Source organism: Carcharodon carcharias, chromosome 8 (assembly GCF_017639515.1).
Source record: "Carcharodon carcharias isolate sCarCar2 chromosome 8, sCarCar2.pri, whole genome shotgun sequence".
NCBI lineage: Eukaryota > Metazoa > Chordata > Chondrichthyes > Lamniformes > Lamnidae > Carcharodon > Carcharodon carcharias.
The window spans coordinates 117,290,262-117,305,610 of NC_054474.1; the positions used below are offsets into that span (position 1 = coordinate 117,290,262).

General features: G+C 47.9%; 1 protein-coding gene across 2 annotated transcripts in view; it reads left to right on the forward strand.

Annotated features, from left to right (window-relative positions):
- Window positions 1-7,078: 7,078 nt before the first annotated feature.
- The window catches only part of LOC121280986 (rab-like protein 6), a 264,891-nt gene continuing 256,620 nt past the window's right edge, over window positions 7,079-15,349 (forward strand). The window contains exon 1 of one of the 2 annotated variants that reach the window (XM_041193510.1): window positions 7,079-7,361. In XM_041193510.1, coding sequence (XP_041049444.1) covers window positions 7,232-7,361 — 130 coding nt within the window. In that variant the 5' untranslated portion in view covers window positions 7,079-7,231. The remainder of the gene's footprint in view (window positions 7,362-15,349) is intronic. The other variant, XM_041193509.1, reaches the window with a different exon arrangement.

The window sequence follows — 15,349 nt, forward strand, 5'->3', positions numbered from 1 at the left end:
TGGACTTCAAGGCTGAGGCTGGGGTGGGGGAGATGGTGCAAGGGCTGCCCTGCGCTTGAGGCAACGTGGGGGTGGGGGAAAAGGCTGCCCTGAGGTTGAAGGTAGTGCACAGCCAGGGTTGGGGGGAGGTAAGCCGTAGGGAAACCTTGTATAAAGTGATCATTTGTCTGTAGCTAAGACACCTCAGACACAGCCACATTTACATGTGTGGGGTCTTTGATGAATTTATTAGATATTTTTGAGGATGTAACTAGTAGGGTAGATAAAGGGGAACCAGTGAATGTAGTATACTTGGATTTCCAAAAGGCATTCAATAAGGTGCCAGACAAAAGGTTAGTAGGCAAAAAAAGGGCTCATGGAGTTGGGTATGATATATTATTATGGATAAAGGATTGTTAATGGACAGGAAACAGAGTAGGGATAAATGGGGCAATTTCAAGTTGGCAGGCTGTGACTAGTGGAGCCACAAGGATCAATGCTGGAGCCTCAGCAATTTACACTCTAATGATGACTTAGACAAATAGACAGAAAGTAATGTATCTAAGTTTGCTGATGATATAAAGCTAGTTGGAAATGCAAACTATGGGAGGACACAGAGGCTAAAAGAGATCTAGACAGGTTAAGTGAGTGAGCAACAAGATGACAATTGGAGTATAATGTGGGAAAGTGTGGGGTTATTCACTTTGTCATGAGAATAGAAAAGCAAAATATTATTTTAAATGCATGAAACTTGTAAATATTGATGTTGAGAGAGATTTGGGTGTGCTGATTGCACAGCGAGTGGTTAGGATCTGGAATGCACTGTTTGAGAGTGGTGGAGACAGAGTCAATCGAGTGGTTAGAATCTGGAATGCACTGCCTGAGAGTGTAGTGGATGCAGGGTCAATCGAGTGGTTAGGATCTGGAATGCACTGTCTGAGAATGTGGTGGAGACAGAGTCAATTGAGGGGTTAGGATCTGGAATGTGCTGTCTGACAGTGTGGTGGAGGCAGGGTCAATCGAGGTGTTAGGATCTGGAAGGTACTGTCTGACAGTGTGGTGGAGACAGGGTCAACTGAGGTTTTCAAAAGGAAATTTGATCATTAGCTGAAAGGGAAACTTCACATTGCTATGGGGAAAGGGCAGGCGAGTGGTATGAAGTGAATTGCTCATTCAGTGATAAGCTCAGACATGACTGGCTGATGTGCTGCAACCATTCTATGATTCTATGATAAAATTCATAGAATATTTCCTCTTGTGGGGAAGAGCATAATTAGAGGCTATCAACATGTGATTGTCACCAAGAAATCCAATAGGGAATTCAGAGGAAACATCTCCATCCAGAGAATGGGGAGTATGAGGAACTCACGACCACAGTGAGTATAGAAGTGAATCATGTAGATGCATTTAAGAGGAAGCCAGATAAACATATGAGGGAGAAAGGAATAACGGGTTTTATTTATTCATTTACAGGATGTGGGCAATGCTGGCTAGGCCAGCATTTATTACCCATCCTTAATTGCCCATGAGAAGGTGGTGGTGAGCTGCTTTCTTGAACCACTGCAGTCCATCTGGTGTTGATACACCCACAGTGCTGTTAGGGAGGGAGTTCCAGGATTTTGACCCAACGACAGTGAAGGAACGGCAATATATTTCCAAGTCAGGATGGTGAGTGGCTTGGAGGGGAACTTCCAGCTGGTGGTGTTCCCATGTATCTGCTGCCCTTGTCCTTCTAGATGGTAGTGGTCATGGGTTTGGAAGGTGCTGTCTAAGGAGCCTTAGTGAGTTCCTGCAGTGCATCTTGTAGATGGTACACACTGCTGCTACTGTGCAACAGTTGTGGAGGGAATGAATGTTTGAGGAAGAGGGGCCAATGATGCAACCTGCTTTGGCCTGGATGGTGTCAAGCTTCTGAGTGTCGTTGGAGCTGCACTCATCCAGGCAAGTGGAGAATATTCCATCACACACCTGACTTGTGCCTTGTAGATGGTGGGTTGGCTTTGAGCAGTCAGGAAGTGAGTTATTTGCCGCACGATTCCTAGTTCTGACTGCTCTTGTAGCCGCAGTATTTGTATGGCTAGTCCAGTTCAGTTTCTGGTAAATGGTAACCCCCAGGATGTTGATAGTTGGGGATTCAGCGATGGCAATGCCATTGAACGTCAAGGGGCGATGGTTAGATTCTCTCTTGTTGAAGATGGTCATTGCCTGGCACGTGTGCGGCATGAATGTTACTTCTTATTTGTCAGCCCAAGCCTGGATATTGTCCAGGTCTTGCTGCATTTGGACATTGCCTGCTTCAGTATCTGAGGAGTCATGAATGGGGCTGAACATTGTGCAACCATCAGCCAACATCCCCGGTTTTGATCTTATGATGGAAGGAAGGTCATTGATGAAGCAGCTGAAGATGGTTGGGCCGAGGACACTACCCTGAAGAACTCCTGCAGTGATGTCCTGGAGCTGAGATGAAAGACCTCCAACGACCACAACAATCTTCCTTTGTCCAAGGTATGACTCCAACCATTGGAGAGCTTTCCCCCTAATTCCCAATTAGTCCAGTTTTACTAGGGCTCCTTGATGCCACATTCAGTCAAATGCTGCTCACTCTCACCCTACCTCAGCAGTTCAGCTCTTTTGTCCATGTGTGAACCAAAGCTGTAGTGAGGTCAGGAGCTGAGTGACCCTGGCAGAACCCAAACTGAGCGTTAGTGAGTAGGCTATTGCTAAGCAAGTGCTAATTGATAGCACTGTTGATGACCCCCAACACTTTACTGATGAATGAGAAGGGATTGATAGAACAGTGATTGATAGGATTGGATTTGTCTTGCTTTTTGTGTACAGGACGTACTTGAGCAATTTTCCACATAGCCGGGTAGATGCCAGTGTTGTAGCTGTACTGGAACAGTTTGGTTAGGGGCATAGCAAGTTCTGGAGCACAAGTCTTCACTACTATTGCCGGAATATTGTCAGGGCCCATAGCCTTTGCAGTATCCAATGCCTTCAGCTGTTTCTTGATATCATGTTGAGTGAATCAAATTGGCTGAAGTCTGGCATCTGTGATACTGGGGACCTCTGGAGGAGGCCGAGATGGATCATCCACTTGGCACTTCTGGCTGAAGATTGTTGCAAATGCTTTAGCCTTATTTTTTGCACTGATATGCTGGTCTCCCCCATCGTTGAGGATGGGCACATTTGTGGATCTTACTCCTTCAGTGAGTTGTTTAATTGTCCACCACCATTCACGACTGGATGTGGCAGGACTGCGGAGCTTAGATCTGATCAGTTGGTTGTGAAATCGCTTAGTTTGTCTATCTCTTACTGTTTGGCATGCAAGTAGTCCTGTGTTATAGCTTCACCAGGCTGACACCTTATTTTTAGGTATGCCTGGTGCTGCTCCTGACATGCCCTCCTGTGCTCTTCATTAAACCAGTGTTGATCCCCTGGCTTGCTGGTAATGGTAGAGTGGGGGATATGCCAGGCCTTGAGGTTACAGATTGAACAAGTTTAACCATCAATTCTGAGATACAGAAAGACAGACTTTGCTAGCTATGAAAGATATGCAAAATCTCGTAAATTACTCTAATATTCTCAATTGGAATAAGTCTCCACCGGTCTCCTGTTTACTAGGCAGGCGTTTTAACCAACTAACTCTAATAAAGGGTCACGATGATAGATCTGATAAGTCAAGTTGGGAGGAGGCTTGAGTGGAGCATAAGTACTGGCATGGACTGGTTTGACCGAGTTATCTATTTATGTCTATCTCCACCTTTTAGCCCATTTCAATCCCTTCCCCCCACCCAACCCCCACTAGGGCCGTCTGTTATTTGCTTGTCCTGCTTTCTACCCTTAATGTCATCATCAGTACATTCCTTAGATAATATCACCACCGTCAACACCCCTTTTGTCTATGACATCTTTGGCAATCTCTTCTTTGCCTCCACCTATCACTGGCCCTCTATCCAGCTCTACCTGTCCCACTCCCCCCCCCAACCAGCTTATATTTCACCATATTTCTATATTTCCTTAGTTCTGATGAAGAATCATACGGACTCGAAACGTTAACCGTGTTCCTCTCCGGAGATGCTGTCAGACCTGCTGAGTTTTTCTAGCTATTTTTGTTTTTGTGTCTATTTATATGCCGCATATCCTATGTAACCTTCTCACACAAGGAACACAAAACATTAGCATGCAAGCAATTAGGATAGCAAATTATGTGTTGGCCTTTACTCAGAAAGGTTTGGAGTTTAAGATTAAAGAAGTCTTGCTACAGTCCTATGAAAGTTTGGCGGGACCACATCTGGAATACTGTGTGCAGTTTTAGTCTCCATATAAAATGTGGGATATACAGTACAGACGGTGCAGTGAACAAGAACAAAGAAAAGTACAGCACAGGAACAGGCCCTTCGGCCCTCCAAGTCTGCGCCAATCATATTGCCTGTCAAACTAAAACATTTTGCACTTCCGGGGTCCATATCCCTCTATTCCCATCCTATTCATGTATTTGTCAAGCTGCCTCTTAAACACCACTATCGTATCTGCTTCCACCACCTCCTCTGGCAGTGAATTCCAGACACTCACTACCCTCTGCGTAAAAAACTTGCCCCACACAACTCCTCTAAAGTTTTCTCCTCTTACCTTAAATCTATGTTCCCTAGTAATTGACTCTTCCACTCTGGGAAAAAGCTTTTGACTTTCTACTTTGTCCATGCCACTCATAATTTTGTAAACTTCTATCAAATCACCCCTCAATCTCTGTCGCTCTAGTGAGAATAATCCAAGTTTCTCCAATCTCTCCTCATAGTTTAAAAACCTCCAGACCAGGCAGCATCCTGGTAAACCTCCTCTGCACCCTCTCCAACACCTCCATATCCTTCTGGTAATGTAGCGACCAGAATTGCACGCAATATTCCGAGTATGGCCTAAGCAAGGTTCTATACAGCTGTACCATGACTTCCCAGCTTTTATACTCAATAACACTGCCGATGAAGGCAAGCATGCCATATGCCTTCCTGACTACCTTATCCACCTACGTTGCCACTTTCAGTGACCTGTGTACACCCAGATCCCTCTTCCCGTCGATGCACTTTAAGGGTTCTGCCGTTTACTGTATGATTCCTACCTGTATTAGACCTTCCAAAATGCATTACCTTGCATTTGTTTGGATTAAACTCCATCTGCCATTTCTCCGCCCAAGTCTCCAACCGATCTATATCCCATTGCATCCTTTGACAATCCTCACTATCTGCAACTGCTCCAACCTTATTGTCATCTGCAAACTTACTAATTAGCCCATTACATTTTCCTCCAAATCATTTACGTATACTACAAACAGCAAAGGTCCCAGCACTGATCCCTGCGGAACACCACTAGTCACAGCTTTCCATTCAGAAAAGCACCCTTCCACTGCTACCCTCTGTCTTCTATGACCAAGCCAATTCTGTATCCATCTTGCCAGCTCACCTCTGATCCCGTGCAACTTTACCTACTGTACCAGTCTGTCATGAGGGACCTTGTCAAAGGCCTTACTGAAATCCATGTAGATAACATCCACTGCCCTTCCATCGTCGATCATCTTTGTCACTTCCTCGAAAAACTCAATCAAGTTAGTGAGACACGACCTCCCCTTCACAAAACCATGCTGCATCTCACTAATACGCCTATTTGCATCCAAATGGTTGTAAATCCTGTCACGACGAATCTTCTCCAATAATTTCCCTACCACTGACGTAAGGCTCACCGGCCTATAATTTCCTGGATTATCCCTGCTACCCTTCTTAAACAATGGAACAACATTGGCCGTTCTCCAGTTCTCTGGGACCTCCCCCATAGCCAGTGAGGATACAAAGATTTCTGTCAAGGCCACAGCAATCTCCTCCTTTGCCTCCCTCAGTACTCTGGGGTAGATCCCATTTGGCCCTGGGGACTTATCCACCTTAATATTCTTCAAGACGCCTAACACCTCCTCTTTTTTGATCTCAACATGATCCAGGCTACACACTCTTCCCTAGACAAATCGACCGCTAAGTCCTTCTCTTTGGTGAATACTGATGAGAAGTACTCATTTAGTATCTCTCTTATTTCTTCTGGCTCCACACACAGATTCCTACCTCATCCCTGAGTGGGCCTGCCCTTTCCCTGGCTGCCCTCTTGTTTTTACATATGTATAAAAGGCCTTGTGATTTTCCGTAATCCTGGTTGCCAATGACTTTTCATGACCTCTTTTAGACCTCCTGACTCCTTGCTTAAGGTTCTTCCCACTTTCTTTATATTCTCCACAGGCTTCATCTGTTCCCAGCCTTCTAGCCCTTACGAATGCTTCCCTTTTCTTTTTGACTAATCTCACAATATCCTTCGTTATTCAAGGTTTCTGAAACTTGCCATATTTATCCTTCATCCTAGCAGGAACATGCCGGTCCTGAATTCTTATCAACTGAAGGTTCACTAAATTGGTCCCTGGATGGGGGGGGGGTGTTGTTGTATGATGAGTGGCTGAGTAAATTGGGCCCTGAGTTTTGGAGAATGAGAGGTTATCTCATTGAAACATATAAGATTCCAAATAGGTTTGACAGGGTAGATACTGAGAGACTGTTTCCCCTAGCTAAGGAATCTAGAACATGGGGGCAGTTTCAGAATAGGGGGCTGATGATTTAAACTGAGATGAGGAGAAATTACTTCACTCAAAGGGTTGTGAATCTTTGGATTTCACTACACCAAAGGGCTGTGGATGCTCCATGGTTGAATATATTTAAGGCTGGGATAGATAGAGTTTGGGTCTCTCAGGGAATTAAAGGATATAGGAAGCAAGCGGGAAGATGGAGTTTAAGGCCTAGACCAGCCATGAATCGATTGAATGGTGAGCTAAGTTCGATAGGCTAAATGGTCTACTCCTATGTGTGTTCCTGTGCATGTTGCAGGCAACATGAGCGTAACACAGGCGCGACGTGGTTAGCAGAAGCACCGTGCAGACGAGCAGTCGGCGCAGTGCGTTGCGCTGAAGACCGCACAGACTCAGTGCGGTCGATCGGTCGGCGCAGGCGCAGGCGCGGTGCGGTGTAGTGAGGTCGGCGCAGGCGCGGAGCCGGGGGTGGGGATCGAGCGTTCGGCGCAGGCGTGGTGAGGTCGGCACAGGCGGTGCTGTCCCCGCCCCCTGAGCCGGAGTTGGGCCCTGCTGGGTTGATATTGCTGCTGTGGTCGTTCAGCCTCCCTGTCCCCGGCTCCTGACTGGTTGCTGAGTTGAGGCCGCTTCCCCGACGACATGTTTTCGGCACTGAAGAAGCTCGTGGGCACGGAGCAGGCCCCCGGCAGGGAGAAGATCATCCCGGCCGGGCTCCAGAGCATGAACCAGAGCCTGCAGCGGAGATTCGCCAAGGGAGTGCAGTACAACAGTGAGTATAGCCGGGGGCAGAGGGTAGGGGTGGCAGGGGCAGACGGCAAGGGTGACGGGTTGGGGCAAAGGGCAAAGATGATGGGCAAGGTGCAAAGGACAGGGGTAACATGTCTAAAGGTGACGGGGCTGTGTTGGAGAGTGACAGCTGGGGATTATACCTGACTCCATCTCTCTCCCTGGCAACAGCCTGAGACTGAGGCTGATGAGAGTCATTGTGGCAGGGCAGAAACCTGACTGGAGGGATTCAAGCATAGAGTTCCTGAAAAGATTGGCACAGATTTGAGAAGTGACGACATGTTCAACAACTTTGGGAAGGAAAAGTAGGTTGGTGATGGGGCAGTAATTTGCAAGGGTTGTTATTTTGAAGAGGGGGATGATAAAAGCCAATTTGATGGAGAGAGGGACACTGTACCTGAATAGAGAGAATCACATTGAAATCATATTGGGAAAACGGCCATGCACATTAATTGAGACACCCCCAAACTGAGGGGCCGGAAGTTCATTTGGATGGAGAATAGCACCTTAGGTTGCATGGAAGGGCAGAGCCTGGAGGGCAGGGCTGCTTTCAGTGCCATGCAAGCAGCATTAGCGATGGAGTCATTGGATGGACAATCCTATTTAATTTCATACTGCACTCTCCATATGTACATAGAGGAATTTGTCTCCAAGGGAGGGTCACTCCCTGCACCAAGGATGGAGCATCCCTAGCTCAAGATTCAGGTGCCTGTCCCTCCACCTCATCATCAACCTTGATCCTTTTCCCACCATCACACCTATTTCCCCCAGATTCCTTCAGTTATCCTTGTCTCAGACATGGTTGCCCCCGCTATCAAAGTCACATGTGACATCCTATGTGACTGATAACAGTAAACCTTCCCACCACATCCTTCTCAACCTGTCTGCAGCTCTTTACATGGTTGACCACAGCATCCTCCTGCACCACTCCACTATCTTCCAGCTGGGACTGCATTCACCTGATTGCATTCTTATCTATCTATTCATAGCCAGAGAATCCCTGCAATGGCTTCTGTCCCCGATACTGCACTGTTACATATGGTGACCCCCAATAAACTATCATTGGCCACCTGTTTCTCATCTATATGTTGCTTCTCTGTGGCATCAATTGAAAGTGTTGTTTTCCATATGTACACTGATGACAACAGCTCTACCTCGCCACTAACTCTCTCGACCCCTCAATTGTCACTAAATTGCCTTAACTGCTAGTTTGCCATCCAATACTGCATGAGGAGAAATTTCACCCAGCTAAATACTGGGAAGACCGTTGCCTTTGGTCTCTGCCACGAACTCCATTTGGAGCCACCGACTCCATTCCTCCCCTTGCAACTGTCTCTGTCTGAAGCAGACTGGTCACACAACCTTACTGTCATATTTGACCCCAAAATGAGCTAAGGTCCGGTCCATATATCCGCTTCATGACTAAGACAGTCCCCATAAGATTACCAACTCTACCCTACCTCAATTTATCTATTGCTGAAACCCTCATACATGCTCTGTCTACTTCCAGACTTGACTATTCCATGAAACTCCTGGTCAATCTGCTATAAGCATGAGGTCATCCAAAACTCTGCTACTCATGCCCTAACTCTAACCAAGGTCTTATTCACCCACCTTCCCTGTGCACACTGACCTACATTGGCTTCCAGCTAACCAACACCATGATTTTAAAATTCTCAACCTGGTTTTCAAAATCCTCCTTGGACTTGCTCCCTCCCCATCCCTGTAATCACCTTGAGCCCTACAACCCTCCACAATATCTGCACTTCCCCAATTCTGGCCACTTGTGCATCCCTAATTTTAACTGCTCTGCTGCTCTGGAATTCCCTCCTGACACCACTCTACCTCGCTTTCCTGCTTTAAGACATCCCTTAAAACTTAGCTCTTTGGCCAAGCTTTTGGTCATCTGACCTAATATCTCCTTATGTGGCTTGTGTCAAATTTAATTTGAGAATCCTCCTGTGAAGAACCTGGGATATTTTATTACATTAAAGATGCTACATAAATGTTGGTTGTTGTTCCATTCAGGTCTGTCGCCATATAACATTGTGTACACCACATGGACTCCAGTGGTTCAAGAAAGTGACTCACCATCACCTTCTCAAGGGGCAATTAGGGATGGGCAATAAATGCTAGACTTATCAGTGACACCCTGACATACCATGAGGAAATAAAGAAAAAAAAGATAGTGGCAAGGGTTTAAAATGATAGAATCCAATACCAGGCAGCAGACACTGAGCTGTGCCCTCAGTTCTGCAGGTTCCTCTCCCAGAATGAACTGTCCAGCACGATATATCGATGATTCCTGCGTATTCTAGAGAATCTGAGGAAAGGGGGGCTGCTGTCTGCTGCATTGCAGCTCCTTCACTTATCTTTACCAGCGCCAGATTCCACATCTGATGGACTGTCTTAAGCCATTGCCTCAACCAATGCATAGCAATTCATTTAATAGTCACACTTACTGTGATTGCTGAGTTAGTACAGGCATTCTGAAGGTGACTGGCAGAGAGATGGTTGATCTGCAGTCCGTGTGGATTTGCATCCCAGTGTAATACAGTGGCAGACCTGTCCCCACCAGTGTTGTACCCCAGTGTTATACAGTGACAGAACCTGTCCCCATCAGTACTGTACCCTAATGTTATACAGTGACAGACCTTTCCCCCCAGTACTGTATCTGTGTTATTACGTGACAGACCTGTCCCCACCAGTACTGTACCCCATGGTTATACACTGACAGACCTGTCCCCACCAGTGCTGTACCCCAGTGTTATATAGTGACAGACCTGTCCACACAAGTCCTGTACCCCAGTGTTATACAGTGACAGACCTGTCCCCACCAGTCCTGTACCCCAGTGTGATACAGTGACAGACCTGTCCACACCAGTCTTGTACCCCAGTGTTATACAGTGACAGACCTGTCCCCACCAGTGCTGTACCCCAGTGTTATACAGTGACAGACCTGTCCCCACCAGTACTGTACCTCAGTGTTATACAGTGACAGACCTTTCCCCCCAGTACTGTACCTCAGTGTTATTACGTGACAGACCTGTCCCCACCAGTATTGTACCCCAGTGTTATACAGTGACAGAACCTGTCCCCACCAGTACTGTACCCCAGTGTTATAGTGACAGACCTTTCCCCCCCAGTACTGTACCTCAGTGTTATTACGTGACAGACCTGTCCCCACCAGTACTGTACCCCATGGTTATACACTGACAGACCTGCCCCACCAGTGCTGTACCCCAGTGTTATATAGTGGCAGACCTGTCCACACAAGTCCTGCACCCCAGTGTGATACAGTGACAGACCTGTCCCCACCAGTCCTGTACCCCAGTGTGATACAGTGACAGACCTGTCCCCACCAGTCCTGTACCCCAGTGTGATACAGTGACAGACCTGTCCCCACCAGTGCTGTACCCCAGTGTTATACAGTGACAGACCTGTCCCCACAAATCCTGTACCCCAGTGTTATACAGTGACAGACCTGTCCCCACCAGTCCTGTACCCCAGTGTCATACAGTGACAGACCTGTCCACACCAGTACTGTACCTCAGTGTTATACAGTGACCGACCTGTCCCCACCAGCACTGTACCCCAGTGTTCTATGGTGACAGACATGTCCCTACAAGTCCTGTACCCCAGTGTTATACAGTGTCAGACCTGTCCCCAGCACTATACACCAGTGTTATACAGTGACAGACCTGTCCACACCAGTACTGTACCCCATGGTTATACAGTGACATCCTGTCCCCACCAGTGCTGTACCCCAGTGTTATACAGTGACAGTCCTGTTCCCACCAGTCCTGTACCCCAGTGTGATAGAGTGACAGACCTGTCCCCACCAGTGCTGTATCCCAGTGTTATGAAGTGACAGAGATATCCCCACCAGTCCTGTACCTCAGTGTTATACAGTGACACACCTGTCCCCACCAGTACTGTACCTGTGTTATACAGTGACACACCTGTCCCCACCAGTACTGTACCTCAGTGTTATACAGTGACACACCTGTCCCCACCAGTACTGTACCTCATTGTTATACAGTGACAGACCTGTCCCCACCAGTACTGGACCCCAGTGTTATACAGTGTCAGACCGGTCCCCAGCACTGTACCCCAGTGTTATACAGTGTCAGACCTGTCCCCACAAGTCCTTTACCCGTGTTATACAGTGTCAGACCTGTCCCCAGCACTGTACCCCAGTGTTATACAGTGACAGAGCTGTCCACACAAGTCCTGTACCCCAGTGTTATAACATGACAGACCTATCCCCACCAGTCCTGTACCCCAGTATGATACAGTGACACACCTTTCCCCACCAGTACTGTACATCAGTGTTATACAGTGACACACCTGTCCCCACCAGTACTGTACCTCAGTGTTATACAGTGACACACCTGTCCCCACCAGTACTGTACCTCATTGTTATACAGTGACAGACCTGTTCCCACCAGTACTGGAACCCAGTGTTATACAGTGTCAGACCTGTCCCCACAAGTCCTGTACCCGTGTTATACAGTGTCAGACCTGTCCCCAGCATTGTACCCCAGTGTTATACAGTGACAGAGCTGTCCCCACAAGTCCTGTACCCCAGTATTATACAGTGACAGAGCTGTCCCCACCAGTCCTGTACCCCAGTGTGATACAGTGACAGACCTGTCCCCACCAGTGCTGTACCCCAGAGTGATACAGTGACAGACCTGTCCCCACCAGTGCTGTACCCCAGTGTTATACAGTGACAGACCTGTCCCCACCAGTACGGCACCTCAGTGTTATTACATAACAGACCTGTCCCCACCAGTCCTGTACCCCATGGTTATACACTGACAGACCTGTCCCCAACAGTGCTGTACCCCAGAGTTATACAGTGTCAGACCTGTCCCCAGTCCTGTACCCCAGTGTTATAATGTGACAGACCTGTCCCCACCAGCGCTGTACCCCAGAGTTATACAGTGTCAGACCTGTACCCAGTCCTGTACCCCAGTGTTATAACGTGACAGACCTGTCCCCACCAGTACTGTGCCCCAGTGTTATACAGTGACAAACCTGTCCCCACCAGTGCTGTACCCCAGTGTTATACAATGACAGACCTGTCCCCACAAGTCTTGTACCCCAGTGTTATACAGTGTCAGACCTGTCCCCAGCACTATACACCAGTGTTATACAGTGACAGACCTGTCCCCACCAGTGCTGTACCCCATGGTTATACAGTGACAGCCTGTCCCCACCAGTGCTGTACCCCAGTGTTATACAGTGACAGACCTGTCCCCACCAGTCCTGTACCCCAGTGTGATAGAGTGACAGACCTGTCCCCACCAGTGCTGTACCCCAGTGTTATGAAGCGACAGAGCTGTCCCCACCAGTCCTGTACCTCAGTGTTATACAGTGACATACCTGTCCCCACCAGTACTGTACCTCAGTGTTATACAGTGACACACCTGTCCCCACCAGTACTGTACCTCAGTGTTATACAGTGACATACCTGTCCCCACCAGTACTGTACCTCAGTGTTATACAGTGACACACCTGTCCCCACCAGTACTGTACCTCAGTGTTATACAGTGACACACCTGTCCCCACGAGTACTGTACCTCATTGTTATACAGTGACAGACCTGTCCCCACCAGTACTGGACCCCAGTGTTATACAGTGTCAGACCGGTCCCCAGCACTGTACCCCAGTGTTATACAGTGTCAGACCTGTCCCCACAAGTCCTGTACCCGTGTTATACAGTGTCAGACCTGTCCCCAGCACTGTACCCCAGTGTTATACAGTGACAGAGCTGTCCCCACCAGTCCTGTACCCCAGTGTGATACCGTGATAGACCTATCCCCACCAGTGCTGTACCCCAGTGTTATACAGTGACAGACCTATCCCCACCAGTACTGTACCTCAGTGTTATTACATAACAGACCTTTCCCCACCAGTCCTGTACCCCATGGTTATACACTGACAGACCTGTCCCCACCAGTGCTGTATCCCAGTATTATCCAGTGACAGACCTGTCCCCACCAGTCCTGTACCCCAGTGTGATACAGTGACAGACCTGTCCCCACCAGCGCTGTACCCCAGATTATACAGTGTCAGACCTGTCCCCAGTCCTGTACTCCAGTGTTATAACGTGACAGACCTGTCCCCACCAGCGCTGTACCCCAGAGTTATACAGTGTCAGACCTGTCCCCAGTCCTGTACCCCAGTGTTATAACGTGACAGACCTGTCCCCACCAGTACTGTACCTCAGTGTTATACAGTGACAGACCTGTCCCCACTATTGCTGTACCCCAGTGTTATACCGTGACAGACCTGTCCCCACCAGTCCTGTACCCCAGTGTGATACAGTGACCGACCTGTCCCCATCAGTACTCTACCTCAGTGTTATACAGTGACAGACCTGTGCCCAGCAGCACTGTACCCCAGTGTTGTACAGTGTCAGACCTGTCCCCAGCACTGTACCCCAGTGTTGTACAATGTCAGACCTGTCCCCAGCACTGTACCCCAGTGTTATACAGTGACAGACCTGTCCCCACAAGTCCTGTTCCCCAATGTTATACAGTGACAGACCTGTCCCCACCAGTGCTGTACCCTAGTGTTATACAGTGTCAGACCTGTCCGCAGCACTGTACCCCAGTGTTATACAATGACAGACCTGTCCCTACCAGTCCTGTACCCCAGTGTTATACAGTGACAGACCTGTCCCCACCAGCGCTGTACCCCAGTGTTATACAGTGACAGACCTGTCCCCACCAGTACTGTACCTCAGTGTTATACAGTGACAGACCTGTCCCCACCAGCACTGTACCCCAGTGTTATATGGTGAGAGACCTTTCCCAAACAGTACTGTACCCCAGTGTTATACCGTGTCAGATCCATCCCCAGCACTGTACCCCAGTGTTATACAGTGTCAGACCTGTCCCCAGTCCTTTACCCCAGTGTTATACAGTGACAGACTTGTCCCCACCAGCACTGTACCCCAGTGTTATATGGTGACAGACCTTTCCCGAACAGTACTGTATCCCAGTGTTATACAGTGACAGACCTGTCCCCTGTACTGTATCCCAGTAATATACAGGTAACACAACAATCAGCTAAAGTTGTGATGAATGAGATGGCAGTGTGTATATATGTGGATGATTGTGTCATTTTATTAGTTGCTGTGTGGATATAGATAGCTCAGAATCTTGCAGGCTGCAGGATCCAGGCATTGTAATTAGAAGACCTGTGTTCATACAATGTCAGCTTTCAATTTCTCTGTCAGCTGCCTGCAAAAGGCTGAACCTCATCACAACTTTACTTAAACACCTTGTATGCTGGTTTTGATTGATATAAAATCAGTGGAAATGTCACACTTCAGAAAAAGACTCCCTTTCTCTCTGGCATCTCATCCCTCATCTTGTCTTGTGCAGTACCTGGTGTTTAACTGTTGTTTGGGCCTTGGAGTGTGATTAGAGGAGTACAAAGGCTTATTTTCCTTGTGATTTACACTGCTACTTTAATAGGCTGTATTTCTACAGGTGAGTTCTGTGAGGTGTCATGGGTAACAGTTTGGTAAAGTATTCCCTGAAACAGAATTGTTGGGAAATACTGTGTTCTTCTGCTTTCTCCAACACTAGTTATATCCCTCCCACTTTGCTGTCTTCCCCGTTCCTGCCACTGTCTCCTGCCCCCACCTTTCCATCATTTCCATTCAAACCCTTCCGCTCATGTTTCCCCTCGCCCCTCCCCCAACCACTTGTTTACTCTAGTTTGAGCTGTGCAACCCTCCCCTTCTCTCCCCTCCCCAATTCCAATACTGCACACTTTGTCCGTTATCAGAGACTGATTGAGTAGAGATTCCTTGTGATCCACCCCTCTGAGCAGGGATTCCTGGTGATCAGTCCCTCTGGGCAGCGATTCCTGGTGATCTGTCCCTGTGAGCAGAAATTCCTGTTGATCAGTCCCTGTGAGCATAAATTCCTGTTGATCAGTCCCTCTGAG